The sequence below is a fragment of the Ascaphus truei genome, chromosome 23, assembly GCF_040206685.1.
Source record: "Ascaphus truei isolate aAscTru1 chromosome 23, aAscTru1.hap1, whole genome shotgun sequence".
Lineage (NCBI taxonomy): Eukaryota > Metazoa > Chordata > Amphibia > Anura > Ascaphidae > Ascaphus > Ascaphus truei.
In genome coordinates this window covers 1,704,517-1,723,260 of record NC_134505.1, presented here as the reverse complement: position 1 = coordinate 1,723,260, position 18,744 = coordinate 1,704,517, and the positions used below count along the sequence as shown (strand labels likewise).

The following is an 18,744-nucleotide window of genomic DNA, read 5'->3' as shown; positions in this document are numbered from 1 at the left end:
AATTCCGTACCCTAAAACTCGTATCCTTAACGCCCAACCCTAACCGGTAAAACCCCTTAAATTAACTTACCTTATGGGCGAAACGGCCGGCGTCCGGGTGCCCAGCGACGACAGTGAAGTTTCACTCGGCGCCCAAACGCCGGCGTGGTCGCAGCAAAACAGTTGCGACCAAATGTCCGATCCCGGTCTACTGAACGCATTCAAAAACATAGAACGACTCGAGGTCTTGGAACTGTGTAACTAGGGACACGGCTGTCCCATCCAAATGTAGGGTGGTCCTTCCAAATTGCCGATTTGGGACTACTGAACGCATTCAAAAACATAGAACGACTCGAGGTCTTGGAACTGTGTAACTAGGGACTCGGCTGTCCCATCCAAATGTAGGGTGGTCCTTCCAAATTTCCGAACTGGGACTACTGAACGCATTCAAAAACATAGAAAGACTAGAGGTCTTGGAACTATGTAACTAGGGACACGCCTGTCCCATCCAAATGTCCGATCCCGGTCTACTGAACGCATTCAAAAACATAGAACGACTCGAGGTCTTGGAACTATGTAACTAGGGACACGCCTGTCAAATCCAAATGTAGGGCGGTCTTTCCAAATATCCTATAATAGTAAGAAATACATTATACCAAACGCACACTGTTGGCATTTAGTAACTCTTCATAAAAATATTACAGAACACGTTTATATAGGGGCAGCATTAGCATTAATATGGGATTATGGTATGGACACGGGTGCTGATGCTGTTTGGTGTATGTTTTCTTTTACCTGGAATGAGAAAACATTTCCAACGCCCGAACTGGAGGGTTTTCAAGTAGCTGGATTCTGTCTACACGATGCACATTAGCCACGCTGTCTTAAATCCTTTAGCTGCATTAGAAGTCCGAACGGTTAATTTCTCCAGGTCACAAAAAAACGTCAACAAGTGGCTATGACACATCGACCCCCAGGGACCTTAATTCCCCCCCGATCAAACAAAGCGCTTCTTTTAGTTGCTTGCCTCCAAGACATTACCCAATGCTGGGCGGCCTGCCACGGTCCCTCACTGTAAATAATATGCATCGACGCACTTTCCGGCCTAGGTATATACGTGCAACTCGCATATAGCGCATGAGCACGGTACGCGCAGCACTTAGCCTCGTAACGCTTCCTACTTAGAATTCAGGTGAAGGAATTTGGGGGGGGGGGGGGGGGGGGGTTCCCCTCGTCATTCTTTCTACCTTTTCGAGATGCAAAAAAAAAGGAAATAGTCTACGTTTTTTCTTAAATTGTATACGTTTGTATATAACAGAATAATATATATGTGTATATATAAATTATTGAGAGCAGCGGCTTCAACTGCGCCCTCCCACAGAAGGCGTAGGGGCTAAGATGGGTTCCAACTAGGTAGCCACAGGAGTGCAAGGACTATTTTGGGGGCAGGAAGTGCTGTACGTACCAAGTCATTAATATACAGACATTACCATAATGTATAATCCCCGGGAGGGGAGTGAGTTACAGCCCCATGGCCGTGCCGTGTCGGTATTTATTGTTTTGGAAGCCAAAGGCTTCCCACGTGTTTATACTGTACGCCGGCTCCTATAAGTAGCCAGAACAAGCCGGAGGAGATACAAAAGCGGCAGATAAGCCGATTTTATGGCGAACGTCACCCTTTCAAATGTCACGGCTAATGGTACGAAGAAGCCCCTAACGGATTTCACCACCCGTCGAAAGCCCTACAGTATCTAAGGCAGGTTATAGCAAAATGGATATATAAGTGCTACCGATATTATACGCTGTTGTTACATTCACATCTGTACTTTTAAAACCAATGTATTTTTCCAAACGTAATCTGTTCAATGAGACCTGAAGATCTACGAATAAAAGATGGAAGATGGCGTGAGTCTGGTCAGTGCTTTTTGTGTGACTGTAGTGAGAGAACGGGTGCATTAAAAGTCCATGGATTATGTCCACTTGCCTCGCTCTGGGCACTGGCATAACCCTTACTTTTTACGAGTGGCCCAAATCAACCGTTTAAACCAAAATGGCCTTTCTGCAAGGCAGACGTGGCAACCCAAAACGGTAGCCACGAGCCAACTGGAGTTGTGACGACGACAAAAAACACAGGACGGCACACAAGGTACGTTTGAAAGATCTTTTAATTCTCTTTCCATGGACAGCCGGCCGCTTGCAAAGCCGCTGTTGCATTAGGCTGGAACTCGCACTGCAACGTTGAGGGTCTCTGTCTACACAAGCGGAGAGAAACGCGACGCCTCTTTCATTGGGACACACCCGGATAGAATTCATACCGATACAAATGATCATGGACAAAGCAACGACGTCTGGTTGCTTTGGTATAATGGGGTATCGCGGAGAAACACGCTAAGACGTATGTATTATTAGAGAACTCGAAAATAGAATCAGCTTGCTGAAGTTAAGGCAGATGCTGTAATGCAGGGGTACCAAACTTTTTCCTTTGCACCCCCCTCTGCCTGCTCTCTCTCCCTCCCCCCACCTTCTCTCCGGCATCGGCGGCTTCATCTGACTCTGTGTTATCGTGGCGACACGTCGCCGGAGAGTAGGTACGAGACTTACAGTACAGAGGCCTTGCGCGCCCTCCCCCCCCCCGGCATTTTATTTAAATGTGGGGAAGAGCGCGGAGCCTCTATAAGGGCCGCACCCCCCCTCCCCCCCCCGGAAGCCCCCCCACCCCAGTTTGTGCACCCCTGCTGTAATAGATCACTTGTTGTACCACTTAATGGGTGGTCACAAGTTACACCCCGGGTGTTAATTGTGTAGCAATCGCATTAGCCTCTAAACTAGTTGGTGACAGTCACTTGGAATGATCTGGTGCCGTTATCTTACATAAATGTGCTTGGAAATGTAACAACACGCAACGTTTTAACGGGTTTCTCTGTGGTACATCGTCACTTTCTCTACATATCAAAACAACGAGACATCGTTACTTTGTCCATGATCATTTACATCGGTATGGATTCTATTCGGGGGTGTGCACCAATGAAAGAGGCATTGCTTTTCCCCTGACAGTTCCTCCTTTTGTTCCCAATAACCCCAATCCTCTGGTAGCATCCCCTCAGCCGTAGACATTCGTTTGTTTTTGCAGTTGTAGCGAAGTCGACACACAGGAAGTTCTACAACAGGAGAAGCCAACTCCGGTCCCCGAGGGTCACCAACACCTACAGTCGAAGACTGAGCCACCGATTGAGCCTCTTGTGCTGAAGAATGCTCTTTGACTGTGCTGAAGCAGGGATATCCTGGAAAACCTGAGCTGTTGGTGGCCTTTGCGCACCTGGAGTTGGCCACTCCTGGTCTACAACATCTAATGAAAAGTGGGCGAGTAGGTGCTTTTACCAGTGGGCCACAGTAACACGTATGGACATCAGCCTGCACAATACTGTACATTCGCATATACCCCCTATAGAACATATAGATTTAAAAAACAAACAAAGCGGTCACCATACATTTATATATATATCATTTCTTACATGTGCATAAAAGTGTTAGATATAACATACTGCTTTTGTTTACATCAATGATAAGATATAACCATGCATATTAATACAAGCATACGGAGACAGATATATACAGCTCAACCCCCTTATAATGCTGGGCTTGGGGTCCATCGCGTTACAAGCGGATCGCGTTAGAAATAATGTACCATTGTATGCATTGTACAATAAAGTATTTAAGATACCAATAATTGTGTTGTAAATTATTCATAAATACGAAAATTGGGAGCCACGCTTGCATCGCGATATAAGCGGATTCGCGTTGTAACGGATCGCACTATAACGGGGTTGAGCTGTATATTTATATATATATATTTCTTTTTTCTTCCTATGGACAACAACTGTTTAAAACACAGGTACAAATACCATTTAGCATATCCAAAGTATTCACAACATTGCAGACAGATGGGGGGTGCAAGTGCAGATGTTTGGGTGGGTCTCAAGCTTCCCTCCCCCCACAATTTGAAATTATTAAGACCCTGCGTCATGTGGTTTTACTTAAAACCTAATTCAAAGGCAGAATATAACAACGTTATTAAATGGAGTTACATACTTGGAGCTAAACAACAGTTCCGATACTGTATAAAAATAAATAAAATAACTTGTTTTTCTTCCTTGGGGTGAGGGTGGGCGTTGTCTTAGTTTTACAATGTCAGTTTCTTTATCCCCTGCCAACACACCCCTAACTCCCACGCCAACACCCCCTAAATCCCACGCCAACACCCCCTAACTCCCATGCCAACACCCCCTAACTCCCACGCCAACACCCCCTACCTCCCATGCCAACACCCCCTAACTCCCACGCCAACACCCCCTAACTCCCACGCCAACACCCCCTACATCCCACGCCAGCACTCCCTACCTCCCACGCCAACACCCCCTACCTCCCATGCCAACACCCCCTAAATCCTACGCCAACACCCCTTAGCTCCCACGCCAACACCCCTTAGCTCCCACGCCAACACTCCCCTACCTCCCACGTAAACACCCCCTACATCCCACGCCAGCACTCCCTACCTCCCATGCCAACACCCCCTACCTCCCACGCCAACACCCCCTACCTCCCATGCCAACACCCCCTAAATCCTACGCCAACACCCCTTAGCTCCCACGCCAACACCCCCTACGCCAACACTCCCCTACCTCCCACGTAAACACCCCCTACCTCCCATGCCAACACCCCCTACCTCCCACGTAAACACCCCCTACCTCCCACGCCAACACCCCCTACCTCCCACGCCAACACCCCCCTACCTCCCACGTAAACACCCCCTCAAAAAAAACCTCTGCAGTGGACGTTGTCAAATTTTGTAGCTTTTTTGGGGTTGGGAAAAAAAAAAAAAGGTCGATTTGGAAAACAATAGCCACGCTACTAATTACCGATCGACTTTGCAAACGTGGCTGATATCGGCCACCTGTGGCAAAATGACAGAGCAGAGATATGACAGGGATGGTATAATGAAACTGGATACAGAGGGGGTGGGAGAAGATAATACTTTAATTGCAGGGGTGGACCACTCCAGTCCTCAAGGGCCACCAACAGGTCAGGGCTTCAGGATATCCCTGCTTCAGCACAGGTGGCTCCGTCATCATGACTGGTAGGCTATGTATCTGGGGACATCATGCCCACAGCCTGGTGGCAGATAAGGAGAGTCAGATATAGAGGTAACGCAGAAAGCAGACGGAGAAAGAAAGAGGATGTTCGGTGGCACGTGACTGAGCCCCCCTGTGTGCTGAAGCAGGGATATCCTGAAACCCTGACCTGTTGGTGGCCCTTGAGGACTGGTGTTGCTCCACTCCCTGCTTTAGCGTATCTACGGCCAACCTGGGTTATCGCAGACCGGACACTCGCTTCCCGGACCGGTTTCCCCCGTTCTCCCGCAACCGAGCGCGTCCGTCGCCAGTTTCGCACGTGAACGTGTATCGGTAACGCGGCGCCCTGGGGGGAGGTAATAAACCCTTCCAACGGGACGCCGGAAGCCATTCTCGGAGCGCAGAGTCGGAAAGCAGCACGGAATCATTACAAAGTGCAAAGGGAACCCCCCCCCACCCGCCCGCCTCGGGTCGGGTTAGATGTCCGTCTCTCGCTCGATGCCAACGTACTTGAGGGCGTCGGCCTGGCTGTATCTGCAAAGGGGGAGCAAAAAAACAAGATGTCAGCCGGCAGAAAGAAGTCAGAAGTGGCTTATGGTTGAGCACCACTTAGCGAATATGGCCCGACGTTCCAAAAGCGTTGACCGTGAACATGTGTACATAGAAGTCCCTGCCCCGCAGAGCTTGCAGTCCTTTGGTTTTAAGGGGCGATAAGGTGACTTGCCCGAGGTCACAAGGAGCTGACGCCGGGGGATTTGAACTCCCGTGTTCTCAGAGTCAGTGAGCCTCCCCTCAGCCCGCGTATAATTCGTGGAGGGGTGTGCGGTCACTTCTGGGGCCGGGCTCCTGGCAGCGCGTTGGTGGGTACTGCGAGGGCAGTGACGTTACCCTGGCCAGCGCTGGAATGAGGAGGGTAGATGGGGGGCGGCTAATTTGCCATATGCACACATTGCCGCCTCTGTGACAAGATGGTGTGCCGCACGATGTTTGCATGTTATAAATGGTGCGTCCCGCGTGTGAAGGTTGTTAGCGGACATGTATAACGCATACTATTAGGGGGGAGAGGGGGGTAAAAGAGAGGGGGTAGAGAGAGTAAAAGTGGGGGAGGGATGAGAAAAAGAGGGGGGAGCGAGGGGGATGGGGATGAGATGAATGTAAAAGAGGGGGGAGGGAGGGGGGATGAGAGTAAAAGAGGGGGGAGGGAGGGGGGATGAGAGTAAAAGAGGGGGGAGGGAGGGGGGATGAGAGTAAAAGAGGGAGGGGGATGAGAGAAAAAGGGGGAGGGAGGGGAATGAGAAAAAGAGAGGGAAGGAGGGGGTGAGAAAAACAGGGAGCGAGGGGGGATGGGGATGAGCAAAAAAGGGGCGGGAGGGGGGAGGAGATGAATGTAAAAGAGGGGGAGGGGGAGGGTGAGAGTAAAAAAGGGGGAGGGAGGGGGGTGAGAGTAAGAGGGGGGAGGTGAAATGAGTAAAAGAGGGGGAGGGAGGGGGGATGAGAGTAAAAAAGGGGAGAGGGGTGAGAGAAAAAGAGGGTGAGGGGATGAGACTATAAGAGAGGGAGTGGGGATGAGAGTAAAAGAGGGAGGGGGGATGAGAGTAAAAGAAGGGGAGCGAGGGGAGGACGAGAGAAAAGAGGGTGAGGGAGGGGGATGAGAAAGAGGGGATGAGAAAAAGAGGGGGAGGGAGGGGGATGAGAAAAAGAGGGATGGAGGGGGGATGAGAAAAAGAGGGATGGAGGGGGGATGGAGGGGGGATGAGAGTAAACGAGGGTGAGGAGGGATGGTGAGAGGAGAGAGGGGGGGGAGAGAGTGATAAGATTTGACCAAAATATGTAAGTACTGTATTTAGGTACTCTTTAAATTAGTGTAGGCATGTGGAGGAGAAGACTTCTACATGAAGAGTGCAGCCTGAGTAAGGTCTCGGTGGGGCGATAGAGGAGATATTATGGGGAAGAGTGCAGCCTGAGTAAGGTCTCGGTGGGGCGATAGAGGAGATATTATGGGGAAGAGTGCAGCCTGAGTAAGGTCTCGGTGGGACGATAGAGGAGATGTTATGGGGAAGAGTGCAGCCTGAGTAAGGTCTCGGTGGGGCGATAGAGGAGATATTATGGGGAAGAGTGCAGCCTGAGTAAGGTCTCGGTGGGGCGATAGAGATGTTATGGGGAGGAGTGCAGCCTGAGTAAGGTCTCGGTGGGGCGATAGAGGAGATGTTATGGGGAGGAGTGCAGCCTGAGTAAGGTCTCGGTGGGGCGATAGAGGAGATGTTATGGGGAAGAGTGCAGCCTGAGTAAGGTCTCGGTGGGGCGATAGAGGAGATGTTATGGGGAAGAGTGCAGCCTGAGTAAGGTCTCGGTGGGACGATAGAGGAGATGTTATGGGGAAGAGTGCAGCCTGAGTAAGGTCTCGGTGGGGCGATAGAGGAGATGTTATGGGGAAGAGTGCAGCCTGAGTAAGGTCTCGGTGGGGCGATAGAGGAGATGTTATGGGGAAGAGTGCAGCCTGAGTAAGGTCTCGGTGGGACGATAGAGGAGATGTTATGGGGAAGAGTGCAGCCTGAGTAAGGTCTCGGTGGGGCGATAGAGGAGATGTTATGGGGAGGAGTGCAGCCTGAGTAAGATCTCGGTGGGGCGATAGAGGAGATATTATGGGGAAGAGTGCAGCCTGAGTAAGGTCTCGGTGGGGCGATAGAGGAGATGTTATGGGGAAGAGTGCAGCCTGAGTAAGGTCTCGGTGGGGCGATAGAGGAGATATTATGGGGAAGAGTGCAGCCTGAGTAAGGTCTCGGTGGGGCGATAGAGGAGATGTTATGGGGAAGAGTGTCAGCCTGAGTAAGGTCTTGGTGGGGCGATAGAGGAGATGTTATGGGGAAGAGTGCAGCCTGAGTAAGGTCTCGGTGGGGCGATAGAAGAGATATTATGGGGAAGAGTGCAGCCTGAGCAAAGTCTCGGTGGGGCGGTTGAGAAGAGATGTTATGGGGAAGAGTGCAGCCTGAGAAAGGTCTCGGTCGGGCGGTTGAGAAGAGATGTTATGGGGAAGAGTGCAGCCTGAGCAAAGTCTCGGTCGGGCTGTTGAGAAGAGATGTTATGGGGAAGAGTGCAGCCTGAGCAAAGTCTCGGTCGGGCTGTTGAGAAGAGATGTTATGGGGAAGAGTGCTTTCAACGAATGACACCCAGAAGCAATTTCACTTTGGAAGACTATGGGGGCCAGTGTGGCCAGTGGAGGGATTTGCAAAGAAGATGGCAGAGGAAGAATGGTGGGTGAGATAAGATGAGATAGGTAACATCATCGAATATAGAACTGGGTGGGGAAGACAGAGAGAAGGATTCAAGAAAGACATTATTAATAATTGGTGCATGTGCCATAAAGGACCAAGGCCCTTCTAGACTCATATTGATCCAGGGATTAATCCGATTGCCAATTCTTGGAGTCAGGAAGGAATTAATTTTTCCCCTTAATGGGGTTTTTTGTTTGCCTTCCTCTGGATCAATAAGTATAGATATAGGATCAAGTATCTGTTGTCTAAATTTAGCATAGGTTGAACTTGATGGACCTACGTCTTTTTTCAACCTCATCTACTATGTAACTATGTAGACTCACCTGTAGTCGAAGAACAGTTCTTCTCCAGCCTGAATGGCCCTTTTGGCAAAGATCCCGATCCGATGGTCTCCGTTCACCATCACCACTGAAACGGAGAGAGAATCCCTGTCACGCGGCCCGCCCGTCAGACTGGGCTGAAGGTAACATGGATGGTCTTACTGGCCAGGCTTCCCAATCTCTTAGACCAGCGAACACGGGAACCTTCTTCAGGCGCGAAGAGAATCGGAACGGTCGCCAGACAGCAAATTCGGGAGGCTCAACTCACACATTCAGATCTTCATGCACAGATGCAACAATGGGGTGGGCATAAATGGGTATATGTGTCGAAATTTTTTTTGTAGGTTCTTTTTGAACTTTCTCCAATTTTTGAATTTTTTTTGAGAATTTTCCAATATCCTCCATTTTGTTTGTACGTTTTTTTTTTCAAATATTCTCTAATTTTCTAAAATTTTTCCTCCCTTTTTTTGTGATCTTTCGAAACGTTCAAATGCAGAAATCACAGACTTTGCAAATCAAATGATTTCGCGAATATTTGCAAATGCGGGAAACATCCCCCCCGCCCGCCCCCCACCCTCCATTTTTGTGGCTAATTCAAATGTATTTTTGCCCATCTCCACATGGGATGGGTACACCTAATCTACTACAGATCTCCATTATATCATCTTGACGTGCGATTGACAGGCTCTGAATATGTTGGGTTCTCTCCATGTGACAGAGCTGTTCAGTCCATTCTAGTCCCGATCAACGTCATCAACCACTGTCCAAGTCCGCTAGCCCCATCTTGGGCGCCAAATAGCAAAGTGAGACCCATAGAAGACTTTTGACTTAAGTCCATGGCAAAATGACTTAATGGACCAGTTATTGTCGTCATCATAAGGGGAACGGATGCTTAATTAGCTATAAATCTCCACATTCATGTGTAGTGGGACGGAGTTAAGAGCGTAAGTCTATCACTAAGTCACCCTTGAGACGGGCTAACGAAAGACCGGGGTGATATGTGCCCTGCGAGTCAATATGTTACCCACCTTTAGCGTAGCAGTTTGGATTCACCGAGTGATTTGCGAAGCGGATTTTGTTCCCTTTCCGAGTCGCGTCAACAACGAAATCTGCCCGGGAGAGAAACGAGCAAGAGAGAAACGATGGCCAACGAGCTCGAACGAGAGCGATCATCATTATAATTGTGTCGTGAGCATCGCTTGCCAAAAGACATCAGCAGAGTGTTGCATGCCAAGTCTGTCCCGGTCTACTTGGGAATTGACCCAAATTAACATCGGATACTTCAGTTAACTGGTTTGAACCCCAACGGAAACGTGCTGCTTCAGAAGTACTTTCAGTGTCTCGTTTGCTAACATCTCCTCCTCTGTCAATCTCTCTGTGGGGGTAGCCGAGGGCTCTGCTCTGGGACCCCTTCTCTTTTCTCTTTACACACTCTCTCTAAGTGACCTAATCATATCCCCCTCCCCTCAACATCTGACTAGCACCCTCTCTCTCCACCTTTAAGACCCCTCTTAAAACCCACCTGCTTAGCTAAGCATATGAGTAGCTCCGTGGCTGATGGGCAGCATCTCTGCACGTTCTTACCAACCTACCAATTAGATTGTAAGCTCTTTGGGGGCAGGGAAGCGCTTTTATCCCATTATGTGTTATTTGTATTATTTGTTATTTATATGATTATGTCACGTGTATTACTGCTGTCCAGCGCTATGTACATTAATGGCGCTATATAAAGATAGACATACATACAAACGTGTATGTGGGTGGTGATAACTTCAGTGGGCTGATATTAGGGTTCTTCGTAGGTTAAATGACAGTGGACAGAGCTTGTATTCCTGCCTATTTTCCCATCTGCTGTGAACCTACAAACCCTACCAGATCCTCACTCTTCTTTCATATTCAGAAGCCCCTTCTGTTTATCCCAAGAAGTGTTGGGCTCCCAGCCTCTTCCACCTCTTCTGAGTGGCTGCTCTGGGAAAGATTCTCTGAGCTGGACTACCGGACATCTCACTCCTGGGGGGTGCTTTACCAAGACGATTGAGACGGGATTGATACACCGCCTAATAATTATGCGTGTGAACCCACTGCACATCTACCTCCTCCACAGATTATTGGCTGGTGCCCACCATGCTAGATACACTGTACTAGAAAACCCTTCAAAGCAATCTGGAAAGATGCATGGACCACAGGGGACAATCCACCACCACAATACCAGTACGTCTTCCCTGTATCTATTTGGGATGCTATGTCTGTAATCTGTTCACCGGTAGAGCCACGCTCGCATGGTGAGAGCCTCGGACATCTGCGGGTGAGGTGGCTAAGCGACCGCCTACGTACCGTTGTTCAGATTGAAGAGAAAGCTGGACATGTATTTGTCATAGACCTTTCCCCTCCGATCCGCTTCGTCCTGGGAAATGAGCTGCAAAACACACCGCGCCGTCAAAGAAACAGTGAGCGGAAACGCGGGCGAACGTATCATTTAACCGTCGGAGGGGACCAGATACGCAATGCAATACGTTCTCGGCTTCTCCTGCAGTGGATGGGGCATGGATAAGGGAATGTTTAATTTCTAACACCAGCCCTACTCCCTCCCCCCCCCCCCCCAACGCTAGAATGGATCACCCAGAAGGGAGAGTCCAGATGACCCACCCACCTCTCCGCAATACTCCGAGATGAATTCGTTCTTCTGGACGGACTCTTTGATGAAGGTGCCCCAGCCAGCAACGTCCGAAGGAGCCAACAGCAAGTGCTAGGGGGGAGGCAGGAAGAATGTCAGCCACGGTGACAATGACCCTGTAACGTCACGCGACATGGGGCCCGAGAGGTTGTTAGCTCGTCTGCAACGCACTTGGGCATAACTCTGAAGGTCACTCGCGTGACTCAGTTGACAGTCGTTGTGGATAACAAATGGACACATCGTCGTCACGACGAGGTCCTGCTTGCTAGGTCCACCAAAAAGCAACAAAATAATTCCGCCCCCCACCGTGGCACTTCTTGGGGCCGTTGGTCAAACCGCTATCAAAGAGCCAGGGGTCTTATTTTACCGGCAAAACGTTCTGTTACTGGAAGTAGTAAAAAAAATGCTGTAACGTGAAAGATACACGGAGACACACGGCGCCTTTTAGGAAGCCGCAGGAAGATGGAGTTACTCACGAGTATACCGACTGCAGGAATCAGACATGCGTATTCCCATGTCCATCTTTATACATTACACAAAAATAGACTAGTGCACACACACACACAATAACTTTCTCCAGCTGAGGAAGATCATTGCTTCCAAAGGCCACCAAACATTGTTGCTCAGTTGACTTGTGTGTCGAGTGTGATTTTCAGAATCCTCGTACAGCGCAGCGAGCGTGAACCGCGGCGTTTCCCGAGCTGAAGACGCTGCATCAGAGCGAGGTGTACGTAATGATGCTGATCTGTGCGCAATTCGATCACTCTGACTGCGAAGAAAGGAGGCCGCAGGCTCCCCAGTTAGAGGCTAAGCCCCTCGCCATCAGTCCAAACCCCTACGTGCCTGTGAAGCTTCCTTTGGGAAGCCTCCCAAAAGCAGCCTTTCCTATTGGCTGCACAGTTAAAGCACCTACTCTCCCCTGATTGGCCAGCTCAGAACCTGGGAGAAACAGTGGGACTTTGGACACGCCTCGATTCTGATTGGCTCTGGAGTAAATAAAATACCTTAATCTCTCCTATTGGGCCCTTTAAATCCCCACGCTCTGAACGGGATATTTCAGGCATATATCCACGTTTCCGTTTGAGAGAGCTCTAGCATATCTTTCCGTGCCTGGGCCGCGCCTAGCAGCCCCATTTCGGGAGATAAACCGCAGCTAATCGCGAGTCTCACCATGGAGGATCTCTTGCCAATACCTCTGCGCCTGGTACACCAGGTTCTCACCCCCCTGCTCCAAGGATTCCCTTCCATTCCCACGGACCTATCACTCCTGCCCCGGAGAACCACACTGCGCTGTATACTCCTCCCCCCCCCCCTGCCCCGTCATACCTTCTTCAGGCCCCGTTGGATGCTGTAGTTCTTGCAGGACGCCACCTTGGACTCCCACTGCTCGGACGCCCCGCAGGTCAGGCACAGGTCGGGGTCGCACTCGCGCACGGCCAGGTAACAGGGGCACTGCTTCGTGTTGCACTGCGTCCTGCACCGGCACCCGGGGAAGCGGTTCTGACCTGCCGGGGGGGGAATAAGGGAGGACACCAGAGAACGGCGGTTGACCCCGGTGAGTAGGCTACTGGAGCACGAAGGTGACCGTGTTCCAAAGGTTCCCACCCATCCCAAGATCCAACAAGAGGTTAGAGAATTCATCACAGGTTCACAGCCAGCTCTACAAGCAAGGGCTGGGTGATGACTTGACAATGGAATCGACCACCTTGGCTTAGGGGTGGCCAACTCCAGTCTTCAAGGACCACCATCTTGTCGAGATTGAAGAATATCCTTAAAATCGGACCTGTTGGGGGTTCTTGAAGACGGACTTTGGCCACCCCATGGCTGTGTGGTTATAATAGGAGTGCAGTAAGACTCCCAGTGGCCTAGTCCCGGAGGGTTGCATGGACAGACCCTGCCTGGATTAGATGAGGCCTCTACTCACAGTCTGGGTTGCACTGGCAGAACTTCTCGCAGAAATTCTGCGTCATGATGCAGGGGCAGGAGCTGTCACACGGGTGGTCCGGGTGGTTACACGGTTGGTAGTTGTACACCTGGTTCGCCGAATTATCTGACGAGAGGCAAGAAGGAAGAGGAGAGGGGGGGGGGGACGGTAAATGTACTGGTGTTTTGATTTGACTTCTGGGCACCTTATGCTGAAAAGACAACGTACAATACATCTGCTCCCATTGCTGTCTGTGGGACCTGCGCGGTGGCTAACCTTTCACTGAACTACCTAGCTTACGCTTAGAGTGTGAGCTCTTCGGGACAGGGGCTCCTTTTCCTAATGTTACTTTTATATCCGACGCGCTTTTCCCCATTGTGTGTTATACTATTATGTTGCTGTGAAGCGCTGTGTACACAAATGTCGTGTATATACGTAAGTATATACATACAGGCAGAGGAGGAACTACAGTTGGGGGTAAGCAAGTTCCACCAACTGAGCCCCCGCTACCCCCCACTGATGGTTGAAATTCAATGGGCATATCCTTACAGCTGGAGATTGGAGTTCTGTGCACGGGAACGGCGATCTCGGAACGTTGAGAATATGCTCCCAAAACGGAACTCTATACCCCCTGCCTAATCGGAGTGTGCCTGCAGCAGTTATCCCGCTTGCCGAGCCCAGCCCTGGTTCCTCGTCTGCAAATCATACTACCTTCTATTCAATTCACAAACTCCCCAACTGCCTAAATCCATAGTTACTAGGGGGGTGTGGGGGGCACTATTGCATCAAACATTGGAAGACCCCCATCCAGCTCACTCAAATGAACCACCGCTTAGTAAACATGGGCTTTCTCTACCAACTCCTCGGTAGCCGCTCAAAGGCCCTTTTGTCGGAGGGAACAGAATTAACAGTGGCCCCCCCATGTGCTGCCGTTTCTTCAGCATTCCTGCGGACTTGGCCTTTTGCCCCCCCCCTCTGCGGACGGGGCGAGGAGTCCCGTTCTACCTTCAGAGTCACGGACGAGGACGCGAAGCAGAGTTAGCGGGGGTGCAGTCTTACGCCCCCACATACCTTTCTTCAGCTGTATCTTTCTGCAGTGTGCAGCCCACAACCTGTAGCAGGAAGAACGTGACGTTACAACGCGTACCTTGCAGTGTACATGAAGTAGGACAACCTGCACATATATATATATTAAATAAGAATTATACTGGTCGGCGACAAACTCCATTTCACCCATGCAACATGCCACTGGCTCTTCAAAAGTCTTTGGGGGACCCCCCACTTTAAAGACCAGCGGGTACCTGTGCTTTCTCTTTTTCTTCTGCGCCGTGCTCATCAGCTCCCTGGGCGGTATTTTCAGGATCAGAGAATCCTTCACGGCAAACTGGAATACCTTCGAAATAAAGCACGTGGTTGCAGTCAAAGAGACCAAAATCGTACTTTGCTCCCCCCATTGGTGCCCGGATAAGTAGCCGTTGCTGGTATATACAGATGTAGGAAGCCGTACTGCCCTCCGTGCCGCGCAGGGTAAAAACGCAGCACGATCGCGGCGCGTAGCTGTAACCGGCACGGCCGACTTGTTCGTCCGCAGTGCCGGGGACAGCAGGTCTTGCTACACCTGTAGGTTAGCCGGGTAGCACGCCCCAAATATTAAAGCGTTCAAACAACGTATTCATTGCCAACACAGCCATGGGGTGCCAATGTTTTGGGCCTTAGGGATATACAGATGTAGTCAACTGTGACAGGGCGTATTAAATACGCAGCACACATCAAGCTGAGTCCAGCAGGGAGCTGGTTAATTGGCAGCACACATAAAGCTGAGTCCAGCTGGGAGCTGGTTAATTGGCAGCACACATAAAGCTGAGTCCAGCTGGGAGCTGGTTAATTGGCAGCACACATAAAGCTGAGTCCAGCTGGGAGCTGGTTAATTGGCAGCACACATAAAGCTGAGTCCAGCTGGGAGCTGGTTAATTGGCAGCACACATAAAGCTGAGTCCAGCTGGGAGCTGGTTAATTGGCAGCACACATAAAGCTGAGTCCAGCTGGGAGCTGGTTAATTGGCAGCACACATAAAGCTGAGTCCAGCTGGGAGCTGGTTAATTGGCAGCACACATAAAGCAGAGTCCAGCAGGGAGCTGGTTAATTGGCAGCACACATAAAGCTGAGTCCAGCTGGGAGCTGGTTAATTGGCAGCACACATAAAGCGGAGTCCAGCAGGGAGCTGGTTAATTGTAGCTAGAGATTATTACAAAAATGTGGTTGAGGCGCTCCTCTATGAGGCAATGAATATATAAACAGTGATATTTAATTATATCCAAATACGTGATTCAAACTATAAATAGTGCTCATCTATTATATATTAATCGTGCAAAATGTTGTTTAAACAATAAAAATATCAATGGAAACCGCAGCTCAACCCTTGTGAGACGGTCCGAATCTCCTTTGCAGATTTCCAAGGCCAGGCGTGGGGAGCGCAGATTTCACCATTTGTGAAAAAGCAAAAATAATATAGTGCGACCTATTTTTGAAAATGGAGACATCTTGATAACAGCAGAAATGGGGACGCACACTTTCCCAGTGATAAAACAGCAGTGGATAACTACAGTATTGTATTGTATTGTATGTCTTTATTTATATAGCGCCATTAATGTACACAGCGCGTCACAGCACTAATACACGTGGTAATCCAAATAATAACAGATAATATAAATAACAGATCATGGGAATAAGTGCTTCAGACATAAAAGTAACATTAAGGAAGAGAAGTCCCTGCCCCGAGGAGCTTACAGTCTAATTGGTTGGTAGGGAGAACGTACAGAGACAGTATTCTCAGCCCGGGATGATCCCAAGAGGTACATTTGCAGTGTTTGATCAGCAATAGATGTTAATGGCAAACTCAACTCTGCAGGATCCCACAGGGTAACTCTCAATGCAAGGCAGAGAAAGTACACCCTTAGTGCAGCTTTGTTTTATCAATACTGCATTGTATTGGAATAATACGTATCACACTTACATTATAGCAGTGTGGCAAACTCACATACAAATTACAGGTGGCACAGGTCTTCGGTGCTCTCCGACCGCGTCGCGTCATCTCTGGCAACAATCCGCGTCACTTCCGGTCACGGGTCCTTCCGTTGTTTGGAGCCACGGGGGCCAATAGTGCAGGGCGGTTCTGGGAGCTTGTGTAGCCTCCTTGCTTAGACTTAACGCGTTTCGCTCATAAAAGAGCTTCTGCTGTTATCAAGATGTCTCCATTTAAAAAAATAGATTGCACTATATTATTTTTGTTTTTTCACATATGGTGAAATCTGCGATCCCCACGCCTGGCCTTGGTAATTGTAGCCGGAGTCAGTTAACCAGTCTCCACCTAGCTCATCAGGCAAGGTTTAAATCTGTGCTGCAGAAATTGCAGGGGATCTCTCTAGCACATAGGCGCTGTGTGCTGCCAGAGAGAGATCCCAAGGAACCAGGCCTTCTATTCCAGGACACAACACCCCACGAGCCCCAACCCAGACCGGGGGTCCCCCTGATCCAAACGCCACTATTTTCAGTTTCCATAACCCGCCTCCTCCCCCCCACTGGATCCCCCGTCGCTTGGATCCCAAGAAACGTACCCGGGTTTACATCTCCCTCAGGGGAAAGAAAATGGCTGCCAAATCTCAGCCCAACAGCAAGCTGTAACTTAATATTGGACGGCCATTTAAAAACCCCTTAAAAAAAATAAATAAATGTAAGTAATACCGGTGACTTCACCGGTACGTATCTCGGGAACTGCGGGTCCGCCGGAGCGGAAACTAGTGCCGTTCAGTTCTGGAGGAACCGCTCCGGTTCCATTCTTGTGAAAGAAAATATGGAGGTTGGGTAGGGTGGTGGATTGCTTCACCAACAGAGGTTGCTAATGGTGACGTACGTGAGCACACAATGGAAACATTCATAAATACCGCGGATTTTCCTTGCAGTCATGTGGTGAACGCCAATCGTGAACCCAGATACAGTACGACAGGTTCTTCTCAACCCGTATATATTCCAGTTAATGTTCTGGTTCCTTACGGTATTCTCGTCTACATCAGTCAAGTGGATTGGAAGGCGGCCGTGGCAGCTTAATGCCTTCGATGTCGGCAACTATGTTCTATACGGTGTTCTCGCCTACATCTGCCGTATGAAGCTGGTTGGAAGGCGGCCCTGCCGTCTTAATGCCCTCTGTGTCAAATGGCCCAAAGTTCACCTTTCCTGTCTCGCCTTCCAATACTTTCTGGGCAAGCTACCCGCCTATCTGAACAAGCTCCTCACCCCTACCGCACGCAGCACTTATCATCTGAGATCTGACTCCAAAACACTGTTCATGGTCCCAAGGTTCAGCAAAGTATCCGGCCGCTCCCCCTTCTCTTACCGTGCACCCCAAAACTGGGACAGTCTGCCGGAGACTCTCACAGCCGCCACCAGGCTAAGTTCTTTCATAACTAAAGCCGTTTTAATCTCGTCTGTAACTGTTACATACGCCTGTAATATATATTATCTGTAACTGTTACATACGCCTATAATATATATTATCTGTAACTGTTACATACGCCTATAATATATATTACCTGTAACTGTTACATACGCCTATAATATATATTATCTGTAACTGTTACATACGCCTATAATATATATTACCTGTAACTGTTACATACGCCTATAATATATATTATCTGTAACTGTTACATACGCCTATAATATATATTATCTGTAACTGTTACATACGCCTATAATATATATTATCTGTAACTGTTACATACGCCTATAACATATATTATCTGTAACTGTTACATACGCCTGTAACATATATTATCTGTAACTGTTACATACGCCTATAACATATATTATCTGTAACTGTTACATACGCCTATAATATATATTATCTGTAACTGTTACATACGCCTATAACATATATTATCTGTAAGTGTTACATACGCCTATAATATATATTATCTGTAACTGTTACACACGCCTATAATATATATTATCTGTAACTGTTACATACGCCTATAATATATATTATCTGTAACTGTTACATACGCCTATAATATATATTATCTGTAACTGTTACATACGCCTATAATATATATTATCTGTAACTGTTACATACGCCTATAATATATATTATCTGTAACTGTTACATACGCCTATAACATATATTATCTGTAACTGTTACATACGCCTATAACATATATTGTCTGTAACTGTTACATACGCCTATAATATATATTATCTGTAACTGTTACATACGCCTATAATATATATTATCTGTAACTGTTACATACGCCTATAATATATATTATCTGTAACTGTTACATACGCCTATAACATATATTATCTGTAACTGTTACATACGCCTATAATATATATTATCTGTAACTGTTACATACGCCTATAATATATATTATCTGTAACTGTTACATACGCC

At 48.6% G+C, this 18,744-nt stretch overlaps 1 protein-coding gene across 2 annotated transcripts in view; it reads right to left on the bottom strand.

Annotated features, from left to right (window-relative positions):
- Positions 1-4,845: 4,845 nt before the first annotated feature.
- The window catches only part of EZH1 (enhancer of zeste 1 polycomb repressive complex 2 subunit), a 49,681-nt gene continuing 35,782 nt past the window's right edge, over positions 4,846-18,744 (bottom strand). For both annotated transcript variants that reach the window (XM_075580185.1, XM_075580186.1), the window contains 9 exons: positions 14,600-14,691; positions 14,370-14,410; positions 13,299-13,424; positions 12,701-12,879; positions 11,351-11,446; positions 11,035-11,116; positions 9,729-9,809; positions 8,704-8,788; positions 4,846-5,642 (listed from right to left, as the gene is read on the bottom strand). In XM_075580185.1, the coding sequence (XP_075436300.1) occupies positions 5,585-5,642; positions 8,704-8,788; positions 9,729-9,809; positions 11,035-11,116; positions 11,351-11,446; positions 12,701-12,879; positions 13,299-13,424; positions 14,370-14,410; positions 14,600-14,691 (840 nt within the window). In that variant the 3' untranslated portion in view covers positions 4,846-5,584. The remainder of the gene's footprint in view (positions 5,643-8,703; positions 8,789-9,728; positions 9,810-11,034; positions 11,117-11,350; positions 11,447-12,700; positions 12,880-13,298; positions 13,425-14,369; positions 14,411-14,599; positions 14,692-18,744) is intronic.